Consider the following 26,303-nt stretch of genomic DNA (forward strand, 5'->3'; position numbering starts at 1 on the left):
CCCCGGGGGGGGGGGGGGGGGGTGCCTGCAGCTTCAAATAGCCCCAACCCGGAAGTCCTTGTACATTCGGCGATGGCGGCAAACGAAGGGAACCACAAGCGGCCGCTGGAGGATGATCCCATCGTGTCTCTGGCCGATGTGTTGGAGGAGGACGAGGAGCTGGAGAACGAGGCCTGCGCCGTCTTAGGCGGCAGCGACTCGGATAGATGTTCGTATTCGGATGTGAGTCCGGGGAAGGGGCCCCCTCTGTGTGTGTGTGTCCCCCCCCCCCCCCTCCCCTATGGGTGCAGGGTGGGGGCTTCTCGCTGTAAACTTTCATTTCCAACCAGGATCCACTGTGTAACCAAACATAGGTTTGTTTGGTGTGGACCCCCCCCCCCCCCCCCCCCCGGGGTCACAGTCTAGACAAGCAGACAGGAGACCTTTCATTCCACTGATCCCAGTTTCCCATTTTGGAAAATGCCACTTGGCGCAGTGATGTTTTTCTACCATTCTCTCTTTTTGTTTAAAATGGCTCTGGCTTTGGTATTGATTGCTGCTGAGAATTGGTCCCTGTGGGATCGGAGAGGAAGCAGCTGCTTTAGGCACAGACTGGGCCGCGTTAATTACATGTCAATAACACCCCCGCCGTGTCAATAACCCCCAACCTTCCCCGCCGCCTCCGTCTGGCGCCTTTTTCATGTAACATATTCGGGCCTCTGTGATTGGCCCGAGCGGAGGCGGGTGTTACATTTTGGAACGTTGATGATTTGGGGTGGGTGGCAGAGGAGTCTCCTCTGGGACCATTGGATTTGGGAAGGATGGGGGTGGGGAAATCCCTGATCTCTGGATTTTGGGGTGAGGGGGAGGTCCCTGCCGTGAGATTTGGGGAGAGTGGCAGACTCCCTGTTCCCAGTGAGCTAGTTATGTATTGAGAGTCCCTGCTCTGTTATTGCAAGATATTTCTTGTGAGGAAACCACTTGCAATTGTATAGTGCCCCACTATTAAATAGTTCACACTTTCATTCAAGGTAGGATCTGATCTTTGCAGGAGTGGGACAATATTTGTAGCAAGTCTCTTGCATAGAACCATTTTGAAAAGCACAACCCTAGAGAGATTGTGCTGCAGATAACGCGATCCATTTTCTACAACTCGGGTAGCTCCTAAATTTCTTACTTGGGTGGTGTTCAGTTTGATGATTTTGAAGCAGCTTGTCTAAAATCAGTAATCAAAACTCTTAAACCCCCTCCCATCCGCATTGATAGGTTGTACAGTGGTACTGTATTTTCAAGTTAAATCCTGTCCTTAACCCACTCTTCAGCTGCCTCTGATGTGCTTTTGATCTCCTGATTAACCTCTTGTGGATTTACTCCAGCAATTGCTGTAATATTGTCACCACTCCACTTTGTAACCTCTTTTATTCTGACTTTGCTATCTTCCTTGTAGGGATATGTAAAGAGACAGGCATTGTATGCTTGCAATACCTGTACACCTAAAGGAGGACAGCCGGCTGGCATCTGTCTAGCTTGTAGCTACAAGTGTCATGAAGGCCACGAGCTGTTCGAATTGTATACCAAAAGGTACGGTGTAAACCTCTAACTTTCCAAACTGAGCGAAGGCACTAAACTGGATAGAGAAGGTAAACGCAGAACAATAGATAATGCAATTGAGCATGATCTATGCACGTGAATGGGAACATTGATTTCAAACTTTATATGTGACCCCTGAAATTCGAGTGTGCAAAAGATCTTGGCGGCCCCAAACGACAGATGACGATCTGGAAGGATGAAATCAAATGCGTGGAAGGTTTGGATAACGAAAGCCCAATAAAGTAACCAAAACTTTGCGATTAGTGATGGATATTTGTAATATTCTGAAAGAGTTAAATCAGTGGAACTTCAGCTGCAATTCAGTAATATTTAAATTACTGGTTGATATTGGATTGTTTCAAAAAGTAGACACAGTGCTGATTTAAATAGAGCAGTAGTCAAATTGTAAATACTTTGTTTTGGAGGATAATTTGTATTGCTAAAAGATGCCAGCTAATAGCTACAAAATTGTATTGTTCCAGAAACTTTCGTTGTGATTGTGGGAACAGCAAGTTTAATAATATGCAGTGCAAGTTTTTCTCGGTAAGTTTTTGTCGCTGTGGCAATGAGACCTTTTTAATAAAGTTAATTTTCAATGTGCCTTTTAACGGTAGTGTTGTGTGAAACCTTGTCAGCAGGAGCTAAGGGCAATGGGTGATTCTAGCATTTTAAAGCATATGTTGCATTTCCGATGTTGACTTTTGACTGACTGCATGCTCTGTGTGTGTCCCCTTTCACACTATCTTGTTGAAGTACTCTTATTCTATTGTGTGGAGAGTGAAACAGAGTTAAATTTCAGAATACATCATAATTACTCTTTAGTAATTGACTTCATCAGCAAGAGGACCCCAGTTTCCAAAATCCTCTGATCTCTGTACCCTTTGTAAGAGATCCAATTCTAGAAGGTAGAAATTAAAATTGTATGCAGTAAGTCAGTAATTTTAGAACGGAAGCAATCATTGAGAACGCTTCTATTTTTCAGCAAGCATCAGCTAGCGGCCAAATTCCGAATGTAAATATTGTCGACCATCAGCATTCTATGACAATCTTGAATAAAGTCCATTGTAATTTAGTTTTACTTTTTATTGAACGATGTTGGTTAAATAGTCCTCTGATCAGATGCAGTAATGCTTGTAGAATACATTTTAATAAATCCGAAGTTGAGTGTAAACCACTACCTTGATTCAGTCATCAGGTGAGGGTGGTGGAGAAAGCCTTTGATGCACTCGGCCTTGAAGTGATCCTCTGGTGTGAAGCTGAACATAGAAAACTAACAGGCTGGAAAGCCGAGCTGGTATATCAAGCCAGCCTCACATCTTTATGATGGTCGCAGTATCATGTCTAGACACTTTTTATCCAGTTCCTCCCTTCACAGCCATTTATGCTGTTTGGAGACGCAAAAGGAAAAACCCTGGCTCGTGTGATTGGGGGGGGGGGGCTTTTTATTGGACACCTCAATCTAGACTAGTAACATTCCATTTTGGACATGTACACATCCCAGGTTACACACTGTATTTACAATGTGCTTTCGTGGGAAAGGAATTGGTGAGTCATCAATCTTTTTCTACTCTAGTTGCACTTTCTAGAAGCTTTTACTTTGAATTTATACTCTGTGTGCCCTTGCGTTGATTGTCACAAAGAACCTAATGACAGTATTATTCAGTATATGAGTAATGGAGTTATGCAGCTTAATGCTTGCAGTTATTTTAGGAACCAGAAAACTGTTTTCGCTGACTTTCTGCAGCTCTGTACTTTTCTCAGGAAAAGGATAAAGCCAATGAGGACAATAAATATAACGACAATTTCTTTGGGCTGTACTGTGTCTGCAAGAGGCCTTATCCAGATCCTGAGGATAAGGTAAGATATTCGGAAACTGGTCTTGGTAGTGCTGCAAATTTAGTTACAAGGTACGGCCGCTGCCTCACGGAGCCTGTATGTCCTTATTTTCCCAGACCCCTGATGAAATGATTCAATGTGTCGTGTGTGAAGACTGGTTCCATGGAAGGGTAAGACGTGTGTGTGTGTATGTATATATATGTATGTGTATATTATATAGTTTTTTGTTACTTTTATTGTCTTTCTCTCTCTCTTCCTCTCCTCTCCTCTCCTCCCCCCCCCCCCCCCCCCCCCCCCGCCCCAATCCATCCATATAACTATTCCTTGTGACAAAGATCCATATTCCATCAACTCTTCATAGAGAAAGTAAAATGGATTGTGGTTACCTGTTTGTTGAAAATTGAGACTGAATCTAGATCATTTAAACAAAAAACGACTGCCCTCCGGTTATTTTTAAGCTGGAGGGGGGAGTAATCCATCTAATTTCAAGTATACAATGAATTGAAGTGATTTTGTTTTTCCTTTGCTATCCAAACTCTAGGAAATATTGTACTTAATCAGGTGTTAAACCTATTTGGTATTGGTGTGAATATTTAGCGTGTGAGATTGTGGCCATAGCTGTTTCTGACCTATAAGCGGTATTAATTAAATGCAAGCTGTGCAGCTCAATGTACTCTTCCCCAAAGTATGGCATAGCAAGGCCGAGGCTGTACGTTTATTGATGGCCAATGATGATGGATTTAGGCTTCCCAATGTTTAGCTGAGGAAAAAGAATTACCTTGATGAACCAAAGCATCTTGCATAGAAACAGGAGTCAGTCGTTTGGTCTTTTTGAGCCCGTTTCATCTTTCAATAAGATTTATGGCTGATCTTTAACCAGACACCACATACCTGCCTTTGTCCCACATTCCGTAATGTCTTTTATTGACAAAATTCCATCTGGTTTAAAACATTTTTTAAAAAATCTTTCATGGGATGTAGGCAGCACCGGCGAGGCCAGCACTTATTGCCCATCCCTCATTGCCCTTGCCATTTCAGAGGGCGGTTAAGAGTCAATCACATTGGGGGCGGCGCAGTGGTTAGCACTAATGCCTCACGGCTCCGAGGACCCGGGTTTGATCCCGGACCCAGGTCACTGTCCATGTGGAGTTTGCACATTCTCCCCGTGTCTGCGTGGGCCTCGCCCCCCGCAACCCAAAAATTTGCAGGGTAGGTGGATTGGCCACGCTAAATTGCCCCTTGGGAAAAAAATAAGAGCCAACTACATTTCTGTGGATCTGGACTCCCATGTGGGCCAGACCAGGTAAGGATGGCAGGTTCCCTAAAGGACATGAGTGAACCAGATAAGTTTTTATGACAATTGATGATTTTCAGATCACCATTCCTGAGAGTAGCTTTCAATTCCAGATTTCATTAATAGAATTTAAATTTGTCCAGAGCATTAGCATGGACCTCTGCAGTACTAGCCCCAGTAACAATACCACTTCACCACTATTATCCAGCGCGCGCACGCCCGCACGCACACACACACACACACACACACACACCCCTCCCCCCAAAACCACTCATGTTGTCTCCTTACTGCTGTAGATGCTCATGACAGGTTATTCTTTTGGCTAGTAGATCTCTCACCTGTTAGGTGTATAAACTGGTTCTGTCATGTTCAACTCTATTTTTGGACACTTTTTATTTGACCAATTTACTGTGGACAGGTTCCCAGACTTCGTTACGACCACTGATTGGATCAGCAAAGTCAATGTTGCCATGGCATTTTGGGCCACTCCCATGGAAGCAATGGGGATAACGGTGGTGCATTCCTTACCCACCCACATGACTGGCACAGTCCTACTTTTTCTTTTGGGCATCAATCCTGTCCACCAAAAGTAACTTTTTTTTCTCTAAATTTTAGAGTACCCAATTTTTTTTTTTCCAATTAAGGGGCAATTTAGCATAGCCAATCCACCTACCCTGCACATCTTTGGGTTGTGGGGGGCGAAACCCATGCAAACACGGGGAGAAATGTGCAAACTCCACACGGACAGTGATCGGGGATCGAACCTGGGACCTCGGCGCCGTGAAGCAGCAGGGCTAACCCACTGCGCCACCGTGCTGCCCCTCAAAAGTAACTTTTTGTGCTAGTTCCTTCATTCACACAATGCCTGGGTGTCCTTCGGGCAACAGCCACAAAACGTTTTGTTTTAAATTTTTGTGGAATAATTACCTCAATCCCCAAAACAGACATCCACCGTGTGTTGTTAATTTGAATGTCTTGGAAATGTATGGTTTTAACTCGGGATGTTTTCCCTATACTCTCCTTTAATACCATTTCCAGTACCTTCCCCTTCACAGGATTATTTCTGATATATCTTTGGACTTGAGCAGCAGTTACTGGATATGTGAATAGTAAAACTATTACCAAGACTACGTTGTATTAAGTGATCATGCATCTGCATTAGCATGATTTTTGAAATGACGGTATTTGATTTCGTACGAATGTGCCAATAGGATTAACGACTATCGTTGGTGCTTACTTACAGTCAACATTGGCCCAAAAATAGCTGTTAAGGGCCTGGGGTCCAACAGCAATGTGAAGTGACGACCATGCAGGTATTAGTGGAATGTCCATACACCAAATAGGATAATCGGTGCTTCCATCTCCAGACGTAGTTAGATTCTGCGCTTGTTAACATACGAGGTGCAAAAGCTATTAGTCTTTCTCTCCCTGAAGGTAGTATGTGACACCACCGCTCCAACACTGTAGGGTGCAGCATCACAGGAAAGTTTTTAATGGTAACTTCAGGTTGAAATGTACCAACACTTCTGACTTTTTCAGTTCTTCTTTTGCAGATTGATCTTTTTTCCGCATTCTGGCATCCATTGCGCACAACAGCTTATGTAACGGTTTCAATATGGTTGCCAGATTCTGGACAAATTTTCCATAGTAGTTGAATAAATAACCCTGGGAAGTTGAGTGACATTCGTACCATTGAGTGACATATTCAAATCCATAATGGATTCCGTTTTTCTGGGTGCTTTATTGTCAATTACATTTCCAAGATATATTGATGTCTGGAAGAAGTCACAATTATCATTCCTGACACGAAACCCATGCATTTGAAGTAGTTTCAGTGTAGTTTAGAATCAATAGAATCCCCACAGAGCAGGAGGAGACCATTCGGCCCATTGAGTCTGCGTCGACTGTGAAAGAGCACCCTACCTAGGCCCACTCCCCCACCCTATCCCCACAACCCCACCTAACCTGCCCATCTTTGGACTGTGGGAGGAAACCGAGCACATGGTGGAAACGCGCAGGCACGGGGAGAACTCGAGACCGTCACCCGGGTCCCTGGTGCTGTGAGGCAGCAGTGCTAACTGTGCCACCCCTTCTAAATGTTGTAAATGTACTTGCTCACTTGTGCCGGTGATCAATATATCATCTAGGTAACACTGTACCCCCTGTAAGTCACTCTGGATCTGGTCCATTGAGAGTTGAAAGAAAGATGGTGCTGATGTTTTGCCAAAAGGCAATCTCGTGTAGTGGAATAGGCCGTTGTGAGTGATGGTGAGCCGATGTTGAGATTCAGCTGCCACATTAATTTGTAGGCAGGCCTGCGATAAATCAATCTTGCTAAACTTCTGTCCTCTTGCTAGGCCTGTGAATTCATCTTCAATCAATGGTAGTGGGTATTGATCCGGACATTGTAGCAGATTGATTGTTGCCTTAAAATGTCCATGGATACAAATGAGAATTCCTACAGTGCAGGACGAGGCCATTTGGCCCATCGAGCGCACCCTCTGAAAGAGCAACCTACCTAGGCCCAGCTCCTCTCCCTATCACCGTAAGCTACACATCTTTGGACACCTAAGGGGCAATTTAGCATGGTTAACCCACCTAACCTGCACATCTTTGAACTGTGGGAAGAAACAGGAGCACTCAGAGAAAACCCATGCAAACGCTGGGAGAACATGCAAACTACGCACAGTCACCCAAAGCCGGGATTGAACCCCGGTCGCTAGCGCTGTGAGGCAGCAGTGCTAACCACTGTGCCACCATGCCGCAGAATTGAACCATCCTGTTTCATGATGGGTACATTCAGGGTTGCCCGGTCACTAGCAGTGACTGGTTCTAAGCCTCCTGTTTCCACAAGTCTCGGTAGTTTTGCTTCAACTTGTGGACATGTTGCTTAGGATGCAACTCTAACCCTGTGGCATTTTGGCTGGCTGCTTTCCTTAATCTTCTGGGGCACTTGTACACCTTTCATGGATCCACTAAGTGTTCGAAAACACTGCTGTATTTTTTTTATGATTGTCAGTAAGATTGAATCAACTAAGTTGTTGACAGCGCTCCAATTCGGTTTACTCCTTTCCTGTCAAGACTGACCAAAGAGAGCTGGAAAACCTCCTCGCACCACATGGGGTGGTAACTCTACAGTTTGTCCACTTAGCTCAAACCTTAACAGTGGTGTAATCTCTCAGCATTATTGTCTCTTCAGTATAGGTCCTCAAGATCACATCTGCTGGTTTTAAAGGCAGGTGGTTAAGTTTCCGTTCATAGATGGTCTCTGGAATTAGGGAGACAGCAGTCCACTTATCGACCTCCATTTTAATAGGTTGCCCATTCAACTTTGGCATTAACCCAAAAACGATGTAATTACCCCTAGACTGATAGCGCGTTCAACTTTAATTCTTCATTGTAATAAATTGTTTTAGTTTCATTGTGGTCGCCCTTTTTCGTGGTATCGGAATGCATTCCTTTTTCGTTTAATTCAGTGGTCTAGGTCATTCAAGATGTATTATCAATTTGAAACAGCTTTAATTTAATTTTCATCCAAGTTATGTTTGTTTATTCTGTGCCCTGCTCTACCTCCCCGTCTTACTGTACATGGCCAGCCTCTGGGCCTGACTCCTCGAATTGCCAGTTTAAAATCGGTACGGGCACTTCCTTTGAATTCTTGCCCTAAAACCTGACCGGTTCCGATGCCAGCGATTGCTGACCTTCTGCTAATCAGGTGATCATTTCGTTTTTTGAAGCTGCTCCGCTCCAGTGATTTTTGAAAAATATTGTTTTTTCTCTTTCTTCTGATCGCAGTCTCATCGCCCGTTTTATTTTTGCAAACTGTTGCATCTTTAGACTAACAGTACATAAGAAATAGGATTGCAGAAGCATGTGGGTTTGATGCAAGATTAACAGGTTTATTGAATCGGTCTTCACTAGATATCCTAAAAGTCCACAAACTAGCTAATGATGTCACACAAGTCACGTGACTATCCTTAAAGAGACATTGCACCCAGCTACAAGAACTCACATATGTAACGCTAACAGATTTGATTCAACGCAGGAAGCCACCATGGTGTTGCCGGTGGTAGTATCAGACCACTTGGTCAATAAAGCAGCAGGCTCGGTTTCATTCTGGTTGCGTTTGCCTCCAGGTTTAGACATTTGAAATACACATTGGAATAAATCCTAAAACAATGTTCAAAATGTTCCCAGTATCAGAAATTTTTATAGGGATAAATTACAGAAATCGTGGGTGCTGTCTATGAACATGTCTTACTCCATTCCGGTCATGTGACCTCCTCCGCATAGTTTTTTTTAGGGGAAGCTAGATTGGGAGAAGACGGTGGTGATGTCACTGGCTAATAAACCAGGATAATGTTCTGGGGAAATGGATTCGGATCCCACCGTGGTAGCTAGTGAAATTTAAGAAACAAACCTTTAACATAAATCTGCTCGTAGTAATGATGACCATGAACCCATCTGGTTCACTAATGTTCTTTAGGGCAGGAAACTGGCCATCCTTCCCTGGTCTGGCTTGCACGTGGCCCCAGACCCACAGCAAGGGTGGCACCATGGCACAGTGGTTAGCACTGATGTCTCACCGTGCCAGGGACCTGTGTCAGTTTCCTCCCACAGTCCAGATAAAGTTGATTGCTATGATAAAATTGCCCCTTAGGTTCCAGGAATGTGCAGGTTACATGGGGTTATGGGGATAGGGTGGGATGCGGTAGGGTGCTCTTTCATAGGGTCTGTGTGGACCCGATGTGCTGAATGGCCTCCTGCATTGTAAGAATTCAGTGGTATTACAAATTCCTAACTGCCCTCCAAAATGGCCTAGCAAGTCACTCTCAATTCGAGGGCAATTAGGTTTGGGCAACCCCGCCCACATCCTATGAAAGAAAGGTTAGGTTATTTAATAAGGACATGGGAGTCCACACCAAGTAAGAATAAATAACTTTGATTTATTTAGTTATGTTATGCACAACACCCGGTAGATCCCTACTAGCCCTCTTTCTCTCTCTTCCCCCCCCCCCCCCCCAAAGTCCGAAGATGCGTTCGATGTCTGACAAGGGGGAGCAAGTGAAGGACTCTTCGGCTCCGGCGAAACGTGGAGCCCCCCGATACACTGGATCAGGTGGTGCAGGCCTCTAAGGGGGCGGCATCGTCTGGGGTAGGAACACTGCAGGTGGACGATCAGCAGGAGGTGGCTGAACCTTTGAATCTGCACCGAGACCTCAAAACATTGGGCATATCGGCCTCGACACCGAGACCCGAGGCATCCCAGCAGCTGGTTCGGCAACGGAGTTGGGGAATCCAGGACAGCTTTCTTCCAAGGAATTTCACGAAGGACCAACCTCCGCGAACGAATATGATCCAACTGCTGTCTTATCAGTTGCCCCCAGACCTGAACCTGGGAAGAGACTGGTCCCGTTTGACGGATAACAATCCCAGAAAGCCATTGAGCACCGTTGATGAAGTTCTGAATGAACACTGTGTCATCAGGTGCGAAACGTCGGAGAGGTCGATGACAAACCGGGCAACGGCCTTGCATCTTCTGGTTATGGCGCATATTTGCGCCGATGTCTGGGAGAATCAAACTAAGTCGGGTATGAAGCTGATGACCCATGAGCATCTCAGCGGGGGCCACCCCAGTTACTGTGTGCGGAGTGGTGCGAGAACAAAAAACATGCCAGCCTGGTGACCATCGAGCCCGAAGTCTGCTTCTTTAGCCCCCGCATGACTATCTGCATGGCTCTCTCTGCCAAGCCATTTGATGCCGGATGGTATGGGGCAGTGTGGACATGCCGAATTCTTCTGCCCTTCATAAAAACGGCAAATTCTTCACTTGTGAGAGACCCCGTTATCTGCTTACGAGCACCTCTGGGATTCCATGGGTCAAAAAAGAAATGCGCAGTCACTCGACCGTCACCCGCGAGGTCATCGCCATCCTGTGGACTTCCAGCCACTTGGAGGGGGTGTCCATCCACCAGGATGAGAAACATCAAAGCCAAGAATGGACCAGCAAAATCTGGGTTTACGTGAGCCCAAGGGTGTGGGTATGCCTCCGCGGGGAGCTTCTGATGCTCTTGAACAGATGGAGCACTGTTGAGCCAACGTCTCTGTATCCATGTCCAAACCCAGCCACCAGAAGTTATCTCTTGCCAACATCTTCATTTTGGATTTTCCTGGGTACCTGTTGTGAGGATGCTTTAACACTACTTCCTGTCCCTTCGCCAGAACAACAACTCTCGTGCCATAGAGTCTTCTATGGTCAGCTCAGAGAACTTAGAGAAGAAAGCCTTCAACTCGCCTGTTAGCCATTGTTGCTGGCCATCATACAGCACCAGGTGCCGCAGCTTGTCAAGGATGTGGTCTGTGTCCAGCCACAAATACATGATGCAATGACGGGCATAGAATTCAGGGAAGCGACCACCTCGCCCGCTGTAGGAAGGTTCGCGGACTCGATGAGGAATGCAGAGGAAGACGGCTCAACACATTGGCATGTGCAATCTGGGTCCCTGGGCGGTGCTCACAGGAGTACTCCTAAGCAGGCCAATAACCAGGCCCAGCACTGAACCTTTGCAGAAGCAATTGGTGGGATTGCATTTTCTTCACGCAAGAGGCCCAGCAACGGTTTGTGATCCGTGACGTACTGATGAAATTTCTTCACCCCAAATAAGAGCGCCAGAGCGAGGCCTTTTTCTATTTTAGCATGCTTGCGCTCAGCCACAGCTAGTGTCCTGGAGATGAAGGCGATTGGGCGTTCATGGCCATCGCTCATCCAGTGAGACCGGACTGCCTCAATCCCATACCACAATGCGTCACGTGATGAATAATGGCTTTGAAGGATCAAAATGCAGTAACACGCCTGAGAGGACACCGCTGTTTCAGTTTTTAAAACACCTCATCCTGCGCCTTGCACACCCAAGACTGCTACTTCTTGAGAAGCAATTGAAGTGGGGGGGGGGGGGGGGGGCAGGACTGTCACCAAACTTGGAATTAATCTGCCATAATAGTGGACCAAGCTAAGTAAAGAGTGAAGCTTTGTGTCGAGTCCCGCGGGGTGGAGGCCAGTTGGATGGCTCTTATTTTCTCGGCGACTGGGTGCAGGCCGTCACGGTCTTCGCGGTACCCCAAGTAGATGACGACTTTTACGTGAAGCACTCACTTCGCACGGCGCAGACAGATCCTATACTCCAGAAAAGTACTGAAACACCACTTTGAGGTTCCATAAATACTCCTGGTTGTGGTCCCTGTGTCCAGCGCCTAAACCACAATGCAGAGGAAGACGGCTCAACACACAATCCGCACAGGATGTTCTCCATTATGCGCTGAAAGACTGCGCATGCTGAGGATGCTCCAAATGGCAGTCGGTAAACTTGTAAAGACCATTGTGCGTATTGCTCCCGTTGTCTGCGGTTACGCCTAAACCGGCACCCACATGTTGCACATGGGCCAGAATCTCCTTCAGCCAAGTACAGCGATGTCCTACATCTCGATGGCTGGCCCTTTGCTCAGAGTCGCTGCAGTGGTTGATCAAAACCTTGGGGACACCATGTGAGGGGCGACGCCCCAAAAGGTTCACCTCCATCCCTTGTATTTCTTGGAAGCCGCATTCCACACACTCTTGAGCCAAAGCGATCTGTAGTGCCTGTTGAAAGGTCAGGGAGGTTTCGCCCAAAAGTTTTTTATCTGTGTCTTCATAATGTTTATATCCTGGACCAAACTATCACAGAGCATATCTTCTAAAGCAGTTCCATAGCCGCAATATGAACTCGGTGACAGATTCACCAGGGGTCCTCTCCGCCGTATTAAAACAATAGATCACTGACTGGGTCGGGTTAAAATGCTGCGGCACAAATGCCACTAGTTGGTTGAATGAGTGTGTATCTGACTCCCCCGAGTCCGTAAGACTACTGATCGCCCCAAACGTGTGCGCCCACAGGCCGTCAACCGTATAACCATCCGGTGCTCGTTCACTGCAGTGTTGCTGGCCTGGAAGAAGTAACCTGAACTCCAATTATTGTGTTTGTCAAGGCATTTAAAAATTCTCTCTCCACTGTCAATACAAAAATATTTACAATTTATATTCGGCAAAAGAAAGTGATCAGGTTCAACACGGACCTCTTAAACGAACAACGGTGATATTGTCCATGAAAATAAGGAAATTAATTCTTGGTATCAATATTTATAGGAGAGGAAGAGGTCGGCCTGCTAGAATAATATTGAATTGGGCATAAGAATTCGCTGCGGTGTTTGAATCGCAAGGTGAGATTACACAAACTGGGGTTATAATCCCTGAGTTGGAAGGCTTGAGGGATTTTCGAGGCATTAAATTGGAGACAGGCTCTTCAGGAGCGAAATTATGAATCCATTCCACACAGAGGGCGGTGTGGAATTCTCTTCTGCAAATGATGCCAGATTAATTGCTCAGTTTAAATTTTTAGACTTTTGTTAACTAAAGGTATTAAGGAATATGGGGAAAGGGAGATATGTGGACATGGGGCGTTACCTTTGCAGCTTGACAGTTTTGGAGCAAGTAGTTAGGAATTGAGAGCACCCCTCACCGAATGTGGAGGTGATGCTTGGAGCATTCTGTGTTCCCGCTGACCTCTCCCACTTTCTTGTACTCAAGTGCAAATTCATAACATTGCCCGTTTGCTTTCCACCGTATCGATGTTGTTGTGTAGCTGCTGCTCTGTGCTACTTGATGTCGACTGTCATTCACATTATTAGCTGGAGTGACATTTGGAATCCACTGGACAAAATAGCCCCTCCTAAAGAACCTTTAGTCCCTGCTGCAGAGTCTTGCAGCACAGAAGGAGGCCTTTGACTCATCGTTCCTGAGCCGGCCATGAGAAAATGCTATCCAATTGCTTTGAAAAAGCTATCCAACTTTTCTTTCCCCATCGCCCTGCAAATTGTTCCTTACTCTAGTATACACCCAATTCCCTCTGTTGAATCTGCTTCCAGCACCCTTTCAGGCAGTGGAATGTTTCATATTAGTTCATGTTGTATGTTGTCAGGTTTATGAACTTTGTGTAGATGTTGAATTGAAGCTGCTATTTACCACAAAGACACATGATTACCATTGGTACTCTTGATTGGCATTGATAGAGGGCTGGCACTTGCATTAGGATCTGTAGAGATGAGGAGGAATTTCTTCAGCCAGAGGGTGGTGAATCTGTGGAACTCTTTGCCGCAGAAGACTGTGGAGGCCAAATCAGAGTGTCTTTGAGACTGACATAGATAGGTTCCTGATTAATAAGGGGATCGGGTTATGGGGAGAAGGCAGGAGAATGGTGATGAGAAAAATATTGGCCTTGATTGAATGGCGGAGCAGACTCAATGGGCCGAGTGGCCTAATTCTGCTCCTATGTCTCATGGCCTTGCGTCAAATTGCCATATGAAAATTATGTAACCATAAGACTGAGCGATTGAATTGGTTTGTCGGATACTGAGAATGATTTAATTCACTTGCGGTGTGCTCTGTCCAAAGGCAGGTCCTTGGTTGATTTGTCAGCAGACATTTTGCCCTGAGCTGTTTTCTTGGCAGTTTATTTTTGTCTGTGGTGGTTTCCTGCTGCCTTCCACTCGCAGTGGGTGAGGAGGCAAGCCCCTCAGCCGGAATATGAGAAAATATTCATGTGAAACTGTTTTGATTGAGGATCAACTAAAATAACAGACTTGATTCCTGTTGTGGTCACCGTTTTAAACTATTGAATGGCAATTGATTTGCGACCGTTGTTTGCTTTCTAGCACCTTGGTGCCACTTTGCCAGATAATGAAGAATATCAGGAAATGGTGTGTCGGAGCTGTATGAAGAGATGTTCGTTCCTTTGGGCCTACGCGGTACATGTGGCAGGTAGGAAGAACCTTTGTTCTGCTTCAGCTGGGTCATCTGTTCTGTCTGAGGGCTGATCAGTTCAGTCAACTAACATTATTGGCAGTTGGTTGAAAGTAGCAGTCAATCCCCTCACTGTCCAGCACTGCAGAGATGTTCTTGCTATAGGCAGCTTAACCACTACAAACCACAAATGCCACTGCCGTGCTATTCTGACAACGTTGCCTGTGGCAATTGCACCTGTGTTTTTTTAAAAACGAACCAAATATGGAGGTGCAACTTTCGGCCTTGTCTCTTTCTTTTGGTTTGTCCTCACTGACTTGCCCGCTCCACCATTCATTATGATCATCCAATTCAATAGCCTAATCCCGCTTTTCGCCCCCATATCCTTTGATCCCCTTCACCCGAAGTGCTATTTTTAACTGCTGGAAAATGCAATGTTTTGGCCTCCGCTCCTTCCTGTGGAATTTCACCTTCTTCTGTGGTAACTAATTCCACAGGCTCACCACTCTCTGGGTGAAGAAATTTCTCCTCATCTCTGTCCTAAATGATCTATCTCAAGACACTGACCCTGGTTCTGGACACCCCCACCATCGGGAACATCTTTCCTGCATCTACCCTGTCTAGTCCTGTTGAAATTTTATGAGATCCCACTCTCCTCCTCCATTCTTCTGAACTTCAGCGAATACAATCTTAACCGATTTCAATCTCTCCTCATACATCAGTCCTGCCATCCCAGTAATTTTGCAGACTGTTGGCAATAGATGCCCTTTCTGGTGCTAATGAGCTACATAGAAAGTGATCTGGCTCTAAAACAACAGTTTCAATTTTCCTTTTGTAACGGGTGTGCCCATGAGAGTTTAAAAAAAAAAAAAAATTTAGAGTACCCAATTATTTTTTTCCAATTAAGACATAATTTAGCATGGCCAATCCACCTACCCTGCACATCTTTGGGTTGTGGGGGAGAATGCGTAAACTCCACACAGACAGTGACCAGGGGCTGGGATCTGTGCCCTTGAAAGTTGAGAATTCTTGAGAGAGAGAGACAGCAATGCCCAGACTTTTTTTTAAAAAATATATATATTTTATTCAAGATTTTTTGGCCAAACATAACAGTACGTAGTGTTTCTTTTAAACAACAATAAAGCAATATAAATAACAGTGGCCAGTTTTAAACAAATAAATAAATAATATATAAACAGAAACAAAAACAAAACTAAATGGCATCTGCCTTGTCAAAAATAGATACTCTCCAAAGATACAATCCAACAGTCCAATATACATTACCTATAACAAATGTCTGTACATATACAATGACATCCCTGAGAGTCCAGCCGGTTCCTCTCTCTCTTCTCTTTCCCCCCCCCCCCCCCCCCCCCCGGTTGCTGCTGTTGTCTTCTTCTTTTCCATTCCCTCTATCTTTCTGTGAGGTACTTCACCGCCTGGTGAACCCTTGAGCCGAACTCCTTAATACGAACTTAATCCGTTCTAGCTTTATAAACCCTGCCATGTCGTTTATCCAAGTCTCCACACCCGGGGGCTTGGCTTCCTTCCACATTAACAATATCCTGCGCCGGGCTACTAGGGACGCAAAGGCCAAAACATCAGCCTCTCTCGCCTCCTGCACTCCCGGCTCTTCTGCAACCCCAAATATAGCCACCCCCCCAGCTTGGTTCGACCTGGACCCCCACCACCTTCGAAAGCACCTTTGCCACCCCCACCCAAAACCCCCGTAGTGCCGGGCATGACCAGAACATGTGGGTGTGATTCGCTGGGCCTCTCGAGCATCTCGCATACCTATCCTCTACCCCAAAAAATTTACTGAGCCGTGCTCCAGTCATATGCGCCCTGTGTAACACCTTAAATTGTATCAGGCTGAGCCTGGCACACGAGGACGATGAGTTTACCCTACGTAGGGCATCAGCCCACAGCCCCTCCTCAATCTCTTCCCCCAGCTCTTCTTCCCATTTCCCTTTCAGCTCATCTACCATGATCTCCCCCTCGTCCCTTATTTCCCTATATATGTCCGACACCTTACCATCCCCCACCCATGTCTCTGAGATCACTCTATCCTGCACCTCCTGCGTCGGGAGCTGCGGGAATTCCCTCACCTGTTGCCTCGCAAAAACCCTCAGTTGCATATACCTGAATGCATTCCCTTGGGGCAACCCATATTTCTCGGTCAGCGCTCCCAGACTCGCGAACTTCCCATCCACAAACAGATCTTTCAGTTGCGTTATTCCTGCTCTTTGCCACATTCCATATCCCCCATCCATTCCCCCCGGGGCAAACCTATGGTTGTTTCTTATCGGGGACCCCCCCAAGGCTCCAGTCTTTCCCCTATGCCGTCTCCACTGTCCCCAAATCTTCAGTGTAGCCACCACCACCGGGCTTGTGGTGTAGTTCCTCGGTGAGAACGGCAATGGGGCTGTCACCATAGCCTGTAGGCTAGTCCCCCTACAGGACGCCCTCTCTAATCTCTTCCACGCCACTCCCTCCTCCTCTCCCATCCACTTACTCACCATTGAAATATTAGCAGCCCAATAATACTCACTTAGGCTCGGTAGTGCCAGCCACCCCCCTATCCCTGCTACGCTGTAAGAATCCCTTCCTCACTCTCGGGGTCTTCCCGGCCCACACAAAACCCATGATGCTCTTTTCAATCCTTTTTAGAAAAAAAAAAGCCTTCGTGATCACCACCGGGAGGCACTGAAACACAAAGAGGAATCTCGGGAGGACCACCATCTTAACCGCCTGAACCCTCCCTGCCAGTGACAGGGATACCATATCCCATCTCTTGAAATCCTCCTCCATTTGTTCCACCAACCGCGTTAAATTTAACCTATGCAATGTGCCCCAATTCTAGGCTATCTGGATCCCCAGGTAACGAAAGTCCCTTGTTACCTTCCTCAACGGTAGGTCCTCTATTTCTCTACTCTGCTCCCCTGGATGCACCACAAACAACTCAATTTTCCCCATTCAATTTATACCCTGAAAAATCCCCAAACTCCCCAAGTATCCGCATTATTTCTAGCATCCCCTCCGCCGGGTCTGCCACGTATAGTAGCAAATCGTCCGCATACAAAGATACCTGGTGTTCTTCTCCTCCTCTAAGTACTCCCCTCCACTTCTTGGAACCCCTCAACGCTATCGCCAGGGGCTCAATCGCCAGTGCAAACAATAATGGGGACAGAGGGCATCCCTGCCTTGTCCCTCTATGGAGCCGAAAATATGCAGATCCCCGTCCATTCGTGACCACGCTTGCCATCGGGGCCCTATACAACAGCTGCACCCATCTAACATACCCCTCTCCGAACCCAAATCTCCTCAACACCTCCCACAAATAATCCCACTCCACTCTATCAAATGCTTTCTCGGCATCCATCGCCACTACTATCTCCGTTTCCCCCTCTGGTGGGGCCATCATCATTACCCCTAACAGCCTCCGTATATTTGTGTTCAGCTGTCTCCCCTTCACAAACCCAGTTTGGTCCTCGTGGACCACCCCCGGGACACATTCCTCTATTCTCATTGCCATTACCTTGGCCAGGATCTTGGCATCTACATTTAGGAGGGAAATAGGTCTATAGGACCCGCATTGTAGCGGGTCCTTTTCCTTCTTTAAGAGAAGCGATATCGTTGCTTCAGACATAGTCGGGGGCAGTTGTCCCCTTTCCTTTGCCTCATTAAAGGTCCTCGTCAATACCGGGGCGAGCAAGTCCACATATTTTCTATAGAATTCGACTGGGAATCCATCCGGTCCCGGGGCCTTTCCCGTCTGCATGCTCCTAATTCCTTTCACCACTTCTTCTACCTCGATCTGTGCTCCCAGTCCCACCCTTTCCTGCTCTTCCACCTTGGGAAATTCCAGCCGATCCAAGAAGCCCATCATTCTCTCCCTCCCATCCGGGGGTTGAGCTTCATATAATTTTTTATAAAATGTCTTGAACACTCCATTCACTCTCTCCGCTCCCCGCTCCATCTCTCCTTCCTCATCCCTCACTCCCCCTATTTCCCTCGCTGCTCCCCTTTTTCTTCAATTGGTGTGCCAGCAACCTGCTCGCCTTCTCCCCATATTCGTACTGTGCACCCTGTGCCTTCCTCCATTGTGCCTCTGCAGTGCCCGTAGTCAGCAAGTCAAATTCTACATGTAGCCTTTGCCTTTCCCTGTACAGTCCCTCCTCCGGTGCTTCCGCATATTGTCTGTCCACCCTCAAAAGTTCTTGCAGCAACCGCTCCAGTTCCTTACTCTCCTGCTTCCCTTTATGTGCCCTTATTGATATCAGCTCCCCTCTAACCACCGCCTTCAACGCCTCCCAGACCACTCCCACCTGGACCTCCCCATTATCATTGAGTTCCAAGTACTTTTCAATGCACCCCCTCACCCTTAGACACACCCCCTCATCTGCCATTAGTCCCATGTCCATTCTCCAGGGTGGGCGCCCTCCTGTTTCCTCCCCTATCTCCAAGTCTACCCAGTGTGGAGCGTGATCCGAAATGGCTATAGCCGTATACTCCGTTCCCCTCACCTTCGGGATCAACGCCCTTCCCAGCACAAAAAAGTCTATTCGCGAGTAGACTTTATGGACATAGGAGAAAAACGAGAACTCCTTACTCCTCGGTCTGCTAAATCTCCACGGGTCTACACCTCCCATCTGCTCCATAAAATCTTTAAGTACCTTGGCTGCTGCCGGCCTCCTTCCAGTCCTGGACTTCGACCTATCCAGTCCTGGTTCCAACACCGTATTAAAATCTCCCCCCCCCCATTATCAGCTTTCCCATCTCTAGGTCCGGAATGCGTCCTAGCATCCGCCTCATAAAATTGGCATCATCCCAGTTCGGGGCATATACGTTTACCAAAACCACCGTCTCCCCCTGTAGTTTGCCACTCACCATCACGTATCTGCCCCCGTTATCCGCCACTATAGTCTTTGCCTCGAACATTACCCGCTTCCCCACTAATATAGCCACCCCCCTGTTTTTCGCATCTAGCCCTGAATGGAACACCTGCCCCACCCATCCTTTGCGTAGTGCCATTCCCCCCCCTGTCCCTACTACGCTGCAAAAATCCCCTCCTCACTCTCTGGGTAATGCCCAGACTTCTAACCATATAATCTGCCCATCAGCTAAGCTGATTCACTGGCTCCAAAACTGACCTTTTCTCTTTTGTAGGGAAGCCACTAGAATTCCTACATTGCAGAAGGAGGCCATTCGGCCTATCAAGTCTGCACGGACCCTCTGAAAGAGCGCCCTAGCTAGGCTCACTCCCCCCACCCTATCTCCGTAACCCCACCGAACCTACACATCCCTAGACACCTGAGGGGCAATTTAGCATGGCCAATCCACCTAACCTGCATTCTTGGAGGAAACCTGGAGCACCCGGAAGGAATCCACGCAGGCACTGGGAGAAAGTGCAAACTCCACAGACTGCCACCCAAGGCCGGAATTGAATCCAGTTCCTTGGTGCTGTGAGGCAGCAGTGCTAACCACCTGTACCAGTGCCGCACCACTAACCAGCCAAGATCTGACACTCGCTTGGCTGCAACCTTCATAGCAGTAAATATGTTTTAAACCTTCAAGATTGACCCCAAAAAAGCTTACTAACCTTGTGTCGAGCATATTAACGAGTGTGGGGGGGGGGATCATCATTTTGTAGGAGTGAATGTTATTTTTCGATTTGGTTTTCATTGATCCAAAGCCAAATTAACATTGCATGTAACCGGCTGGAGATTATCCTCTAAGAAGATTAGTTTGACCGATTACAATTTTTAAAGTACATTTAAATTTTTTTTTGTGAGTGCTAAATCCTGCATTAAAACTACTCCAGATGTTACCATTAAGTAATCACAAAGTGCCAAATCATGGGCCGTGAAGATTTCTGGAGTTAGTGGGCACGTTAGTGCCTTGCATTTATTAAAGAACATAGAGCATACAGTGCAGAAGGAGGCCATTCGGCCCATCGAGTCTGCACTGACCCACTTAAGCCCTCACTTCCACTCTATCCCTGTAACCCAATAACTCCTCCTAACCGTTTTGGACACTAAGGGCAATTTAGCATGGCCAATCCACCTAACCTGCACGTCTTTGGACCGTGGGAGGAAACCGGAGCACCCGGAGGAAACCCACGCAGACACTGGGAGAACGTGCAGACTCCTCACAGACAGTGACCCAGTGGGGAATCGAACCTGGGACCCTGTCGCTGTAAAGCCACTTGTGCTACCGTGCTGCCCCTACTTGCAGTATATTTGGCTAACTTGTTTTAACATGTGAACTGATGATGCAGTCGTGGATATGACTGAATACAGAGTGGGAGGAAGTTAAATGTAAGGCATATTGTTTGTTATCTGTTACCTATTTTATCTCCGTTGGAGTGGAAGAAAATTAATGAATGTGAAGCTGGTCAAGGATCACTCCTAACTGGGGGAAAGAGACCTATTTGGTCATTCAAGTTTCCTTTTGTACACTTCTTCCAGTGATCAAAGCATCAGATGTCGGTAACAGTGGATTACTAAGCAAAGTGGAGGATGACATTGTTGGCGTGTATGCAAAACAGGAAAATGGCGACTCGCATAACCAGAAAACAATGGCTTGTGCAACGAAATGTGACGAAACTGCAGCCAAACACAACAAACCCTCCACAAGCTGTAAAATTGAGGAGAAACTGGAGGTGAGATTGATTTTTCACCTGCTATGATAACCTATTTACTTTGGGTGGCCAGAGTAGATATTCCATGTCGCTCTCGTTGAAGCTTTTTATAATTCACCACATACACTTCACTTTCTTGTAGTATATTCTGCCATGAAATCGGCCACTAAGTGGCATAGTTGAGCACTTCATACCCAATTAGGTAGTGACCATAGAGACATTTGTGGCACAGGAGTCTTTCAGTTGATTGTGTGCGTGCTAGATGGATCTCTGATCGACGTATCCGATTAGTCCCATCTTTTTTCTGTTATCAATACAAATCAATAGTTAGGCTAAAGTTAGAATATTGTCTAGTTTTCAACAACTTTAATTTACCTTTTAATATAGAGGTAAGCAGCTTTAAAAGCAAGGACAGCTTGCAGTTTTACTGGAACAGAGCAGGTTAAGAGGAGATCTAGAAGCCCATTTGCAAAGTTGAGAAATCTTCAGGTAAACATAGAAACAACTCCCACTAGAGGTTGTCATAAGTCCCCCGCCAATTACTCTGACCAAGCTGTTGTGCAAGTTTCTCTGATTTTAAGTTGGTAGTTTTTAAGTCCGACTAGTAGAATTTCTAAATTTGCGGACAGCACCAAATTGGGGGTGTATTAAATATAAAGGAAGATTGGGGAGAGGGGAAATACAGGAATTCGTTAACAAACTTGCAGAATGATTGTTTAATTGGCACGTGAATTTCAGTAGGTGAGGTGTGAAGTGGTGCATTTTGCTCCAAAAAGAGTGAGGCCACACACCGCTTGGCCAATGACTTGACTCTAAATGCCAAAGGATCAAAGGGATCTAGGGGTATTGAGAAATAATGAAGTGTTGATTAACCAGGCTGTATTACAAAAGGAAACTAAGAGCTCTGGGGTTTATTTCCAGAGGGATAGAATTGAATGCAGGAAAGTCATTTAAATTTTTTATAGATCATAGCTTAGATCACATTTTGAGTACAGCGAATAGTTCTGTTGCTAACTTTTGGTTGGCTCTTAATTCGTAATTTGCTCTGTTTGTTTAACCTTTTGCTCTAGAGTCGCCAGGTATCGTTATGATACCGCCACGAGGTTCAAGTACTGATCAATAACTCAACACCAATTAGTAAGATTCAAATCAAAACAAATTTATTATACACAGTAAATCACTACTCATGCATAAACTCTACTTTCTAGACTATTCCTATCACTAAAAGGCCTATACTTAGCTTCGGAATTGGCCCACCAGGTCTGGGGAACAAATTGCCTTTCGTTCAGGTCCTGAGTCTGCAGGATTCAAAAGCTGGTATGGACTGGTAGCTAGGAGCGCCTATCTTGAGACTTACTTGGTTGGTGGCCGCTGGACAGTTCACTCTCAGGGGTTGCTTCGCGTTGTTGAGTGACCCTGTCGAGAAGGACGATTTGAACTTGGGGGCTTTACTTTATAGTCCCCAGAAGCTTCCCGCCCTTCGGGGCAGACCCCGTACCTGGTTCCAAGTGATTGGACTGCGTTCCGATCACTTGGATCGATTTCTCCTATACTGGAGTTGTTCCCTGATCGCTGGGCGGTCCCTAAATGTCCGTTGGCCTTCCTTTCTCTTGGCTCCTGCTGGCGCCGAGGAGTCTGGCTTAGCTTTATTCACCTTGACTGTTGCAATTGTGCCTTGGAATTGCTCATTACTATGCAGATGGCTGCTGGTTTCAGTGCTGTCTGGTTTCTTACAGGTTTCAATACACATGATTTCTGTATTGCCTGTGTTGGCTGAATTTCCCTTCAGCCTTTGCGGGTCTCCGTTTTAAGTCGGGAAGTGGCCAACCCAGATGGCTACAGTTCTGGTCTTCATATTGTAAAAAGGGCACTTAAGTATGTGGGGGAAAAGAAGATTAACAAGGACGATATCAGTTCTGAAAAAAAGATTTACAAGGACACTATCGGTCCTGAGAGGATCTCATTATATACGAAGACCGAACAGGCTAGAACCTTATTTCTCTTGAAAAAAGACAGAGATGGTGTGGTGGGGATCTTTAAATGATAGAGGTTTGGTAAGAGAGACCTAGAGATATTTCCGCTTGTAGAAAATTCAATAACCAGGCGCCATATGTCATTAATAAATCCAGTTGGGGAATTCAGGAAAACATCCTTTTGATCCAGAGAGTGGAAACAATTTAGAATTCACTCCAGCAGGAGGTAATTAAGGTGCATAGCATAGATGCATTTAAGAGAAAGCTAGTTAAGTACGCTGGGGAGAAAGGAACAAAAGGGTTTGTTGATGAGGTTGGAAGGAGGCTCGTGTGGGTCATAAATGCTGGCATTAACCAGTTATTTAAATGGCCTGTTTGTGCTGTACATCCAAGTGACTTGTGACTTGATGTAAACTCTAGCCTGGAGAAGGTGGTATTTTTGAGATCAGTGATTTTTTTTTTCTCTCTCTGATATCCTATACTCCCAGGCCCAATAAAACGTTTTGGCCTTGTGCCAGCCCTGTGGCAATACACAAGACGACCAGATCTGCCTCTTCCATTAAATGTTTTGAAGCATGTAAAGTGAGCTAAATGATCCTGCCCCAAACTGTGCTTTAAATCAAATGCACCAATTCATGACTTTATTCAGTGCACTTCTAGCAGTGTTAATCTTTTGTTTTTTATTGTTGGGTCCAATTGCCTAAACCCAATCAGCAGTCATTCTTAACCCTGAGTTGCTTCTTTTCCTCAGTTACAATTGCCTCCCAAGTTTCCTATAATAGATTACACTAATTGGTACTTCATTAATCTGATTTAATCACTGCAACTGTAATCTTTAAGGATGTTGTGGAGCAACACAGGTTCTCTTATTATTCGTGCTTACGGTTATCCCGGCACTTCAAAGATTTTTTCCAAGTGGTTGGGTTTCCGTTTCATAGTTTGTGCAATCTAGCCTTGACCCTCACCAGCTGATTAATGACTCCCTGGCAACCATTATTGATAGTATGGTTTAAAATTAAACATTTAAAGTGAGCCTTTCAATAAAGATGATTGATATTTTTTTTTGTTTTAAAAGATTGTTACGATCTCTGTACCAAGACCATTTAAAAAAAAAAAAAAATTAAAAAAAAATTTTGAATTCCTAATTATTGAAATGATCAAGCAACAAGACTTCACATTTTAAAGGAAATACCTTTTACTGACACTAACCTATCTTTTAAGCAGTTTGTGTCCATTTGCAGCAAGACCTGGACAATATTCAGGCTTGGGCTGATAGTGGCTAGTATTCATGCTGGTTAAACAAGAGAGAATCTATAACCATCTTCCACGATCAACATCCTGGGGGTTACCGTTGACAAGAGACTGCACTGCGCTCGCCATATACTGTGGCTACGAGCAGGGCAGAGGCTAGGGATTTTGCAGTGAGTAAACGCCTCAACTTGTCCACCAGCATCTACCCTATTTTGGGTTAAAACAAACGGAGGGACAAATTAAAGGGGCAGCCACTTAAAGGGATACTGCTTTAAACAACAAAAACAAATCACAAATGAAACTTAAAACATCATTAAGAGGGTCAATTAGACACCCGAAGCCAACCAGGCATGCAAGGCCTCTAATGTGCCGGTGGAGGTAGTGTGCTTCCTCACCAGGAACACCTGGCTGCAAATGTGGCTGGGGTGGGTACGTAAACAATCCGGGCAGACGATCCTCAGTTGCCCACACCCAGGAGTGGGTTCACAACTAGGTCCTCCACCCAAGATGCCTGTAGATCAGGAGCGTGGGGCTGAAGTGCAAACTGTAACCAGTCTTTTTTTTAAAAATACTATTTATTTACCACGTGCCATGCAACCTCCACCATCTACAAGTCAGGAATGTGATGAAATAGTCTCCACTTGCCTGGATTGACACCATCCAGGACAAAGCAGCCCACTTGGTTGGCACTGCATCCACATTCACTCCCTCCACTAATGCATAGTGGCAGCAGTGTGTACCATCTACAAGTGCACTGCAAGAACTTACTAAACTCCTTTGCATCTTGCAAACCCACGACGGCCACTGTGTAGAAGGACAGCAGCAGCTACATGGAAACACCACCACCTGGAAGTTCCCCTCCAAGCCACTCACCATCCTGAAGTACATCACCGTTCTTTACTGTCGCTTTGTTAATATCCTAGAACTCCCTTTCTAACATCAGGTGTGTGTGTCTATATATAAAACCACAGTGACTGCAGCGGTTGAAGAAGGCAGCTCACCACCACCTTGAGGGCAGTCCGGGATGAAGAACAAAAATGCTGGCCTAGCCCGAAATGCTGACGTCCCATGAATACATTTTAAAAAATTGTACTTTAGACTAATATTCTGAGCAGAAAACTCCATGTCATACTTCCAATTTCTTTTGCGAATTCCTTCTTGAATGTTCTTGAGTTATTTAATTCTCCTGGAATGAAACACAAATGTGTCGCAGTTCCCAAGATTTCGCTCTGATTCCCAACCTGGCAATTACTTCCAAAATTTCTCTCTCTCTGATCTCTTCCACTAGCTTCACAAGGCCGATCTGGCAGACCTTAATTTCTCATTGCCAATCCCTGTAGAGACCCTCTTGGTTTCTGTTGCTCTTGCTCACAGCTCCTGGCAGACTGCCATCTCCAAGCTGATGCCAGACATATTGCCTCGCTGACTGACTGACTGACAACTGCAAAGTTATGTAAAAAATATATCAAAAAAGAACCTTCCCTTCTCAACCCATCTGCATGGCAATGAGATACTTATGGCCTGTCTTCATACAGAAATGCAAGTTACTTAACTTTAAAACCTCACTTTTGATCTGCACTGTATACGGATAAGTTTGAAAATCTTCCTTTATTTACCACGTGCCTTCAAACCTTTCTTTGATCTGGGGAAACTACACAAATAATTTACCCCCTTCACACACACCTCATTTGCATCTTAACTTCAAACCCTCCTGCGATGCCTACTGGCAGCCCACATCCTTGGGGTTATTTAAGAAGTGCAATTATTGTCTCAGTTCAGCAGCACAATAGGACTTCCCCTTGGATCTACAACTCCATGTCGATCTGATAAACTATCCAGCCCAAACCGTTTTCTATCTGCCCCATGTCTAAAATCTGTCCCCATAACCAGAATAATATAGAATTT

General features: G+C 45.8%; 1 protein-coding gene across 1 annotated transcript in view; it reads left to right on the forward strand.

Moving 5' to 3' along the window:
• The first annotated feature begins 20 nt into the window (after positions 1-20).
• The window catches only part of ubr7 (ubiquitin protein ligase E3 component n-recognin 7), a 33,459-nt gene continuing 7,176 nt past the window's right edge, over positions 21-26,303 (forward strand). Inside the window, exons 1-7 of the mRNA XM_072492537.1 lie at positions 21-222; positions 1,427-1,560; positions 2,052-2,112; positions 3,331-3,426; positions 3,522-3,575; positions 14,444-14,549; positions 21,002-21,195. Of these exons, the coding sequence (XP_072348638.1) occupies positions 73-222; positions 1,427-1,560; positions 2,052-2,112; positions 3,331-3,426; positions 3,522-3,575; positions 14,444-14,549; positions 21,002-21,195 (795 nt within the window). The 5' untranslated portion in view covers positions 21-72. The remainder of the gene's footprint in view (positions 223-1,426; positions 1,561-2,051; positions 2,113-3,330; positions 3,427-3,521; positions 3,576-14,443; positions 14,550-21,001; positions 21,196-26,303) is intronic.

This window comes from Scyliorhinus torazame, chromosome 2, assembly GCF_047496885.1.
Source record: "Scyliorhinus torazame isolate Kashiwa2021f chromosome 2, sScyTor2.1, whole genome shotgun sequence".
NCBI classification, from domain to species: domain Eukaryota; kingdom Metazoa; phylum Chordata; class Chondrichthyes; order Carcharhiniformes; family Scyliorhinidae; genus Scyliorhinus; species Scyliorhinus torazame.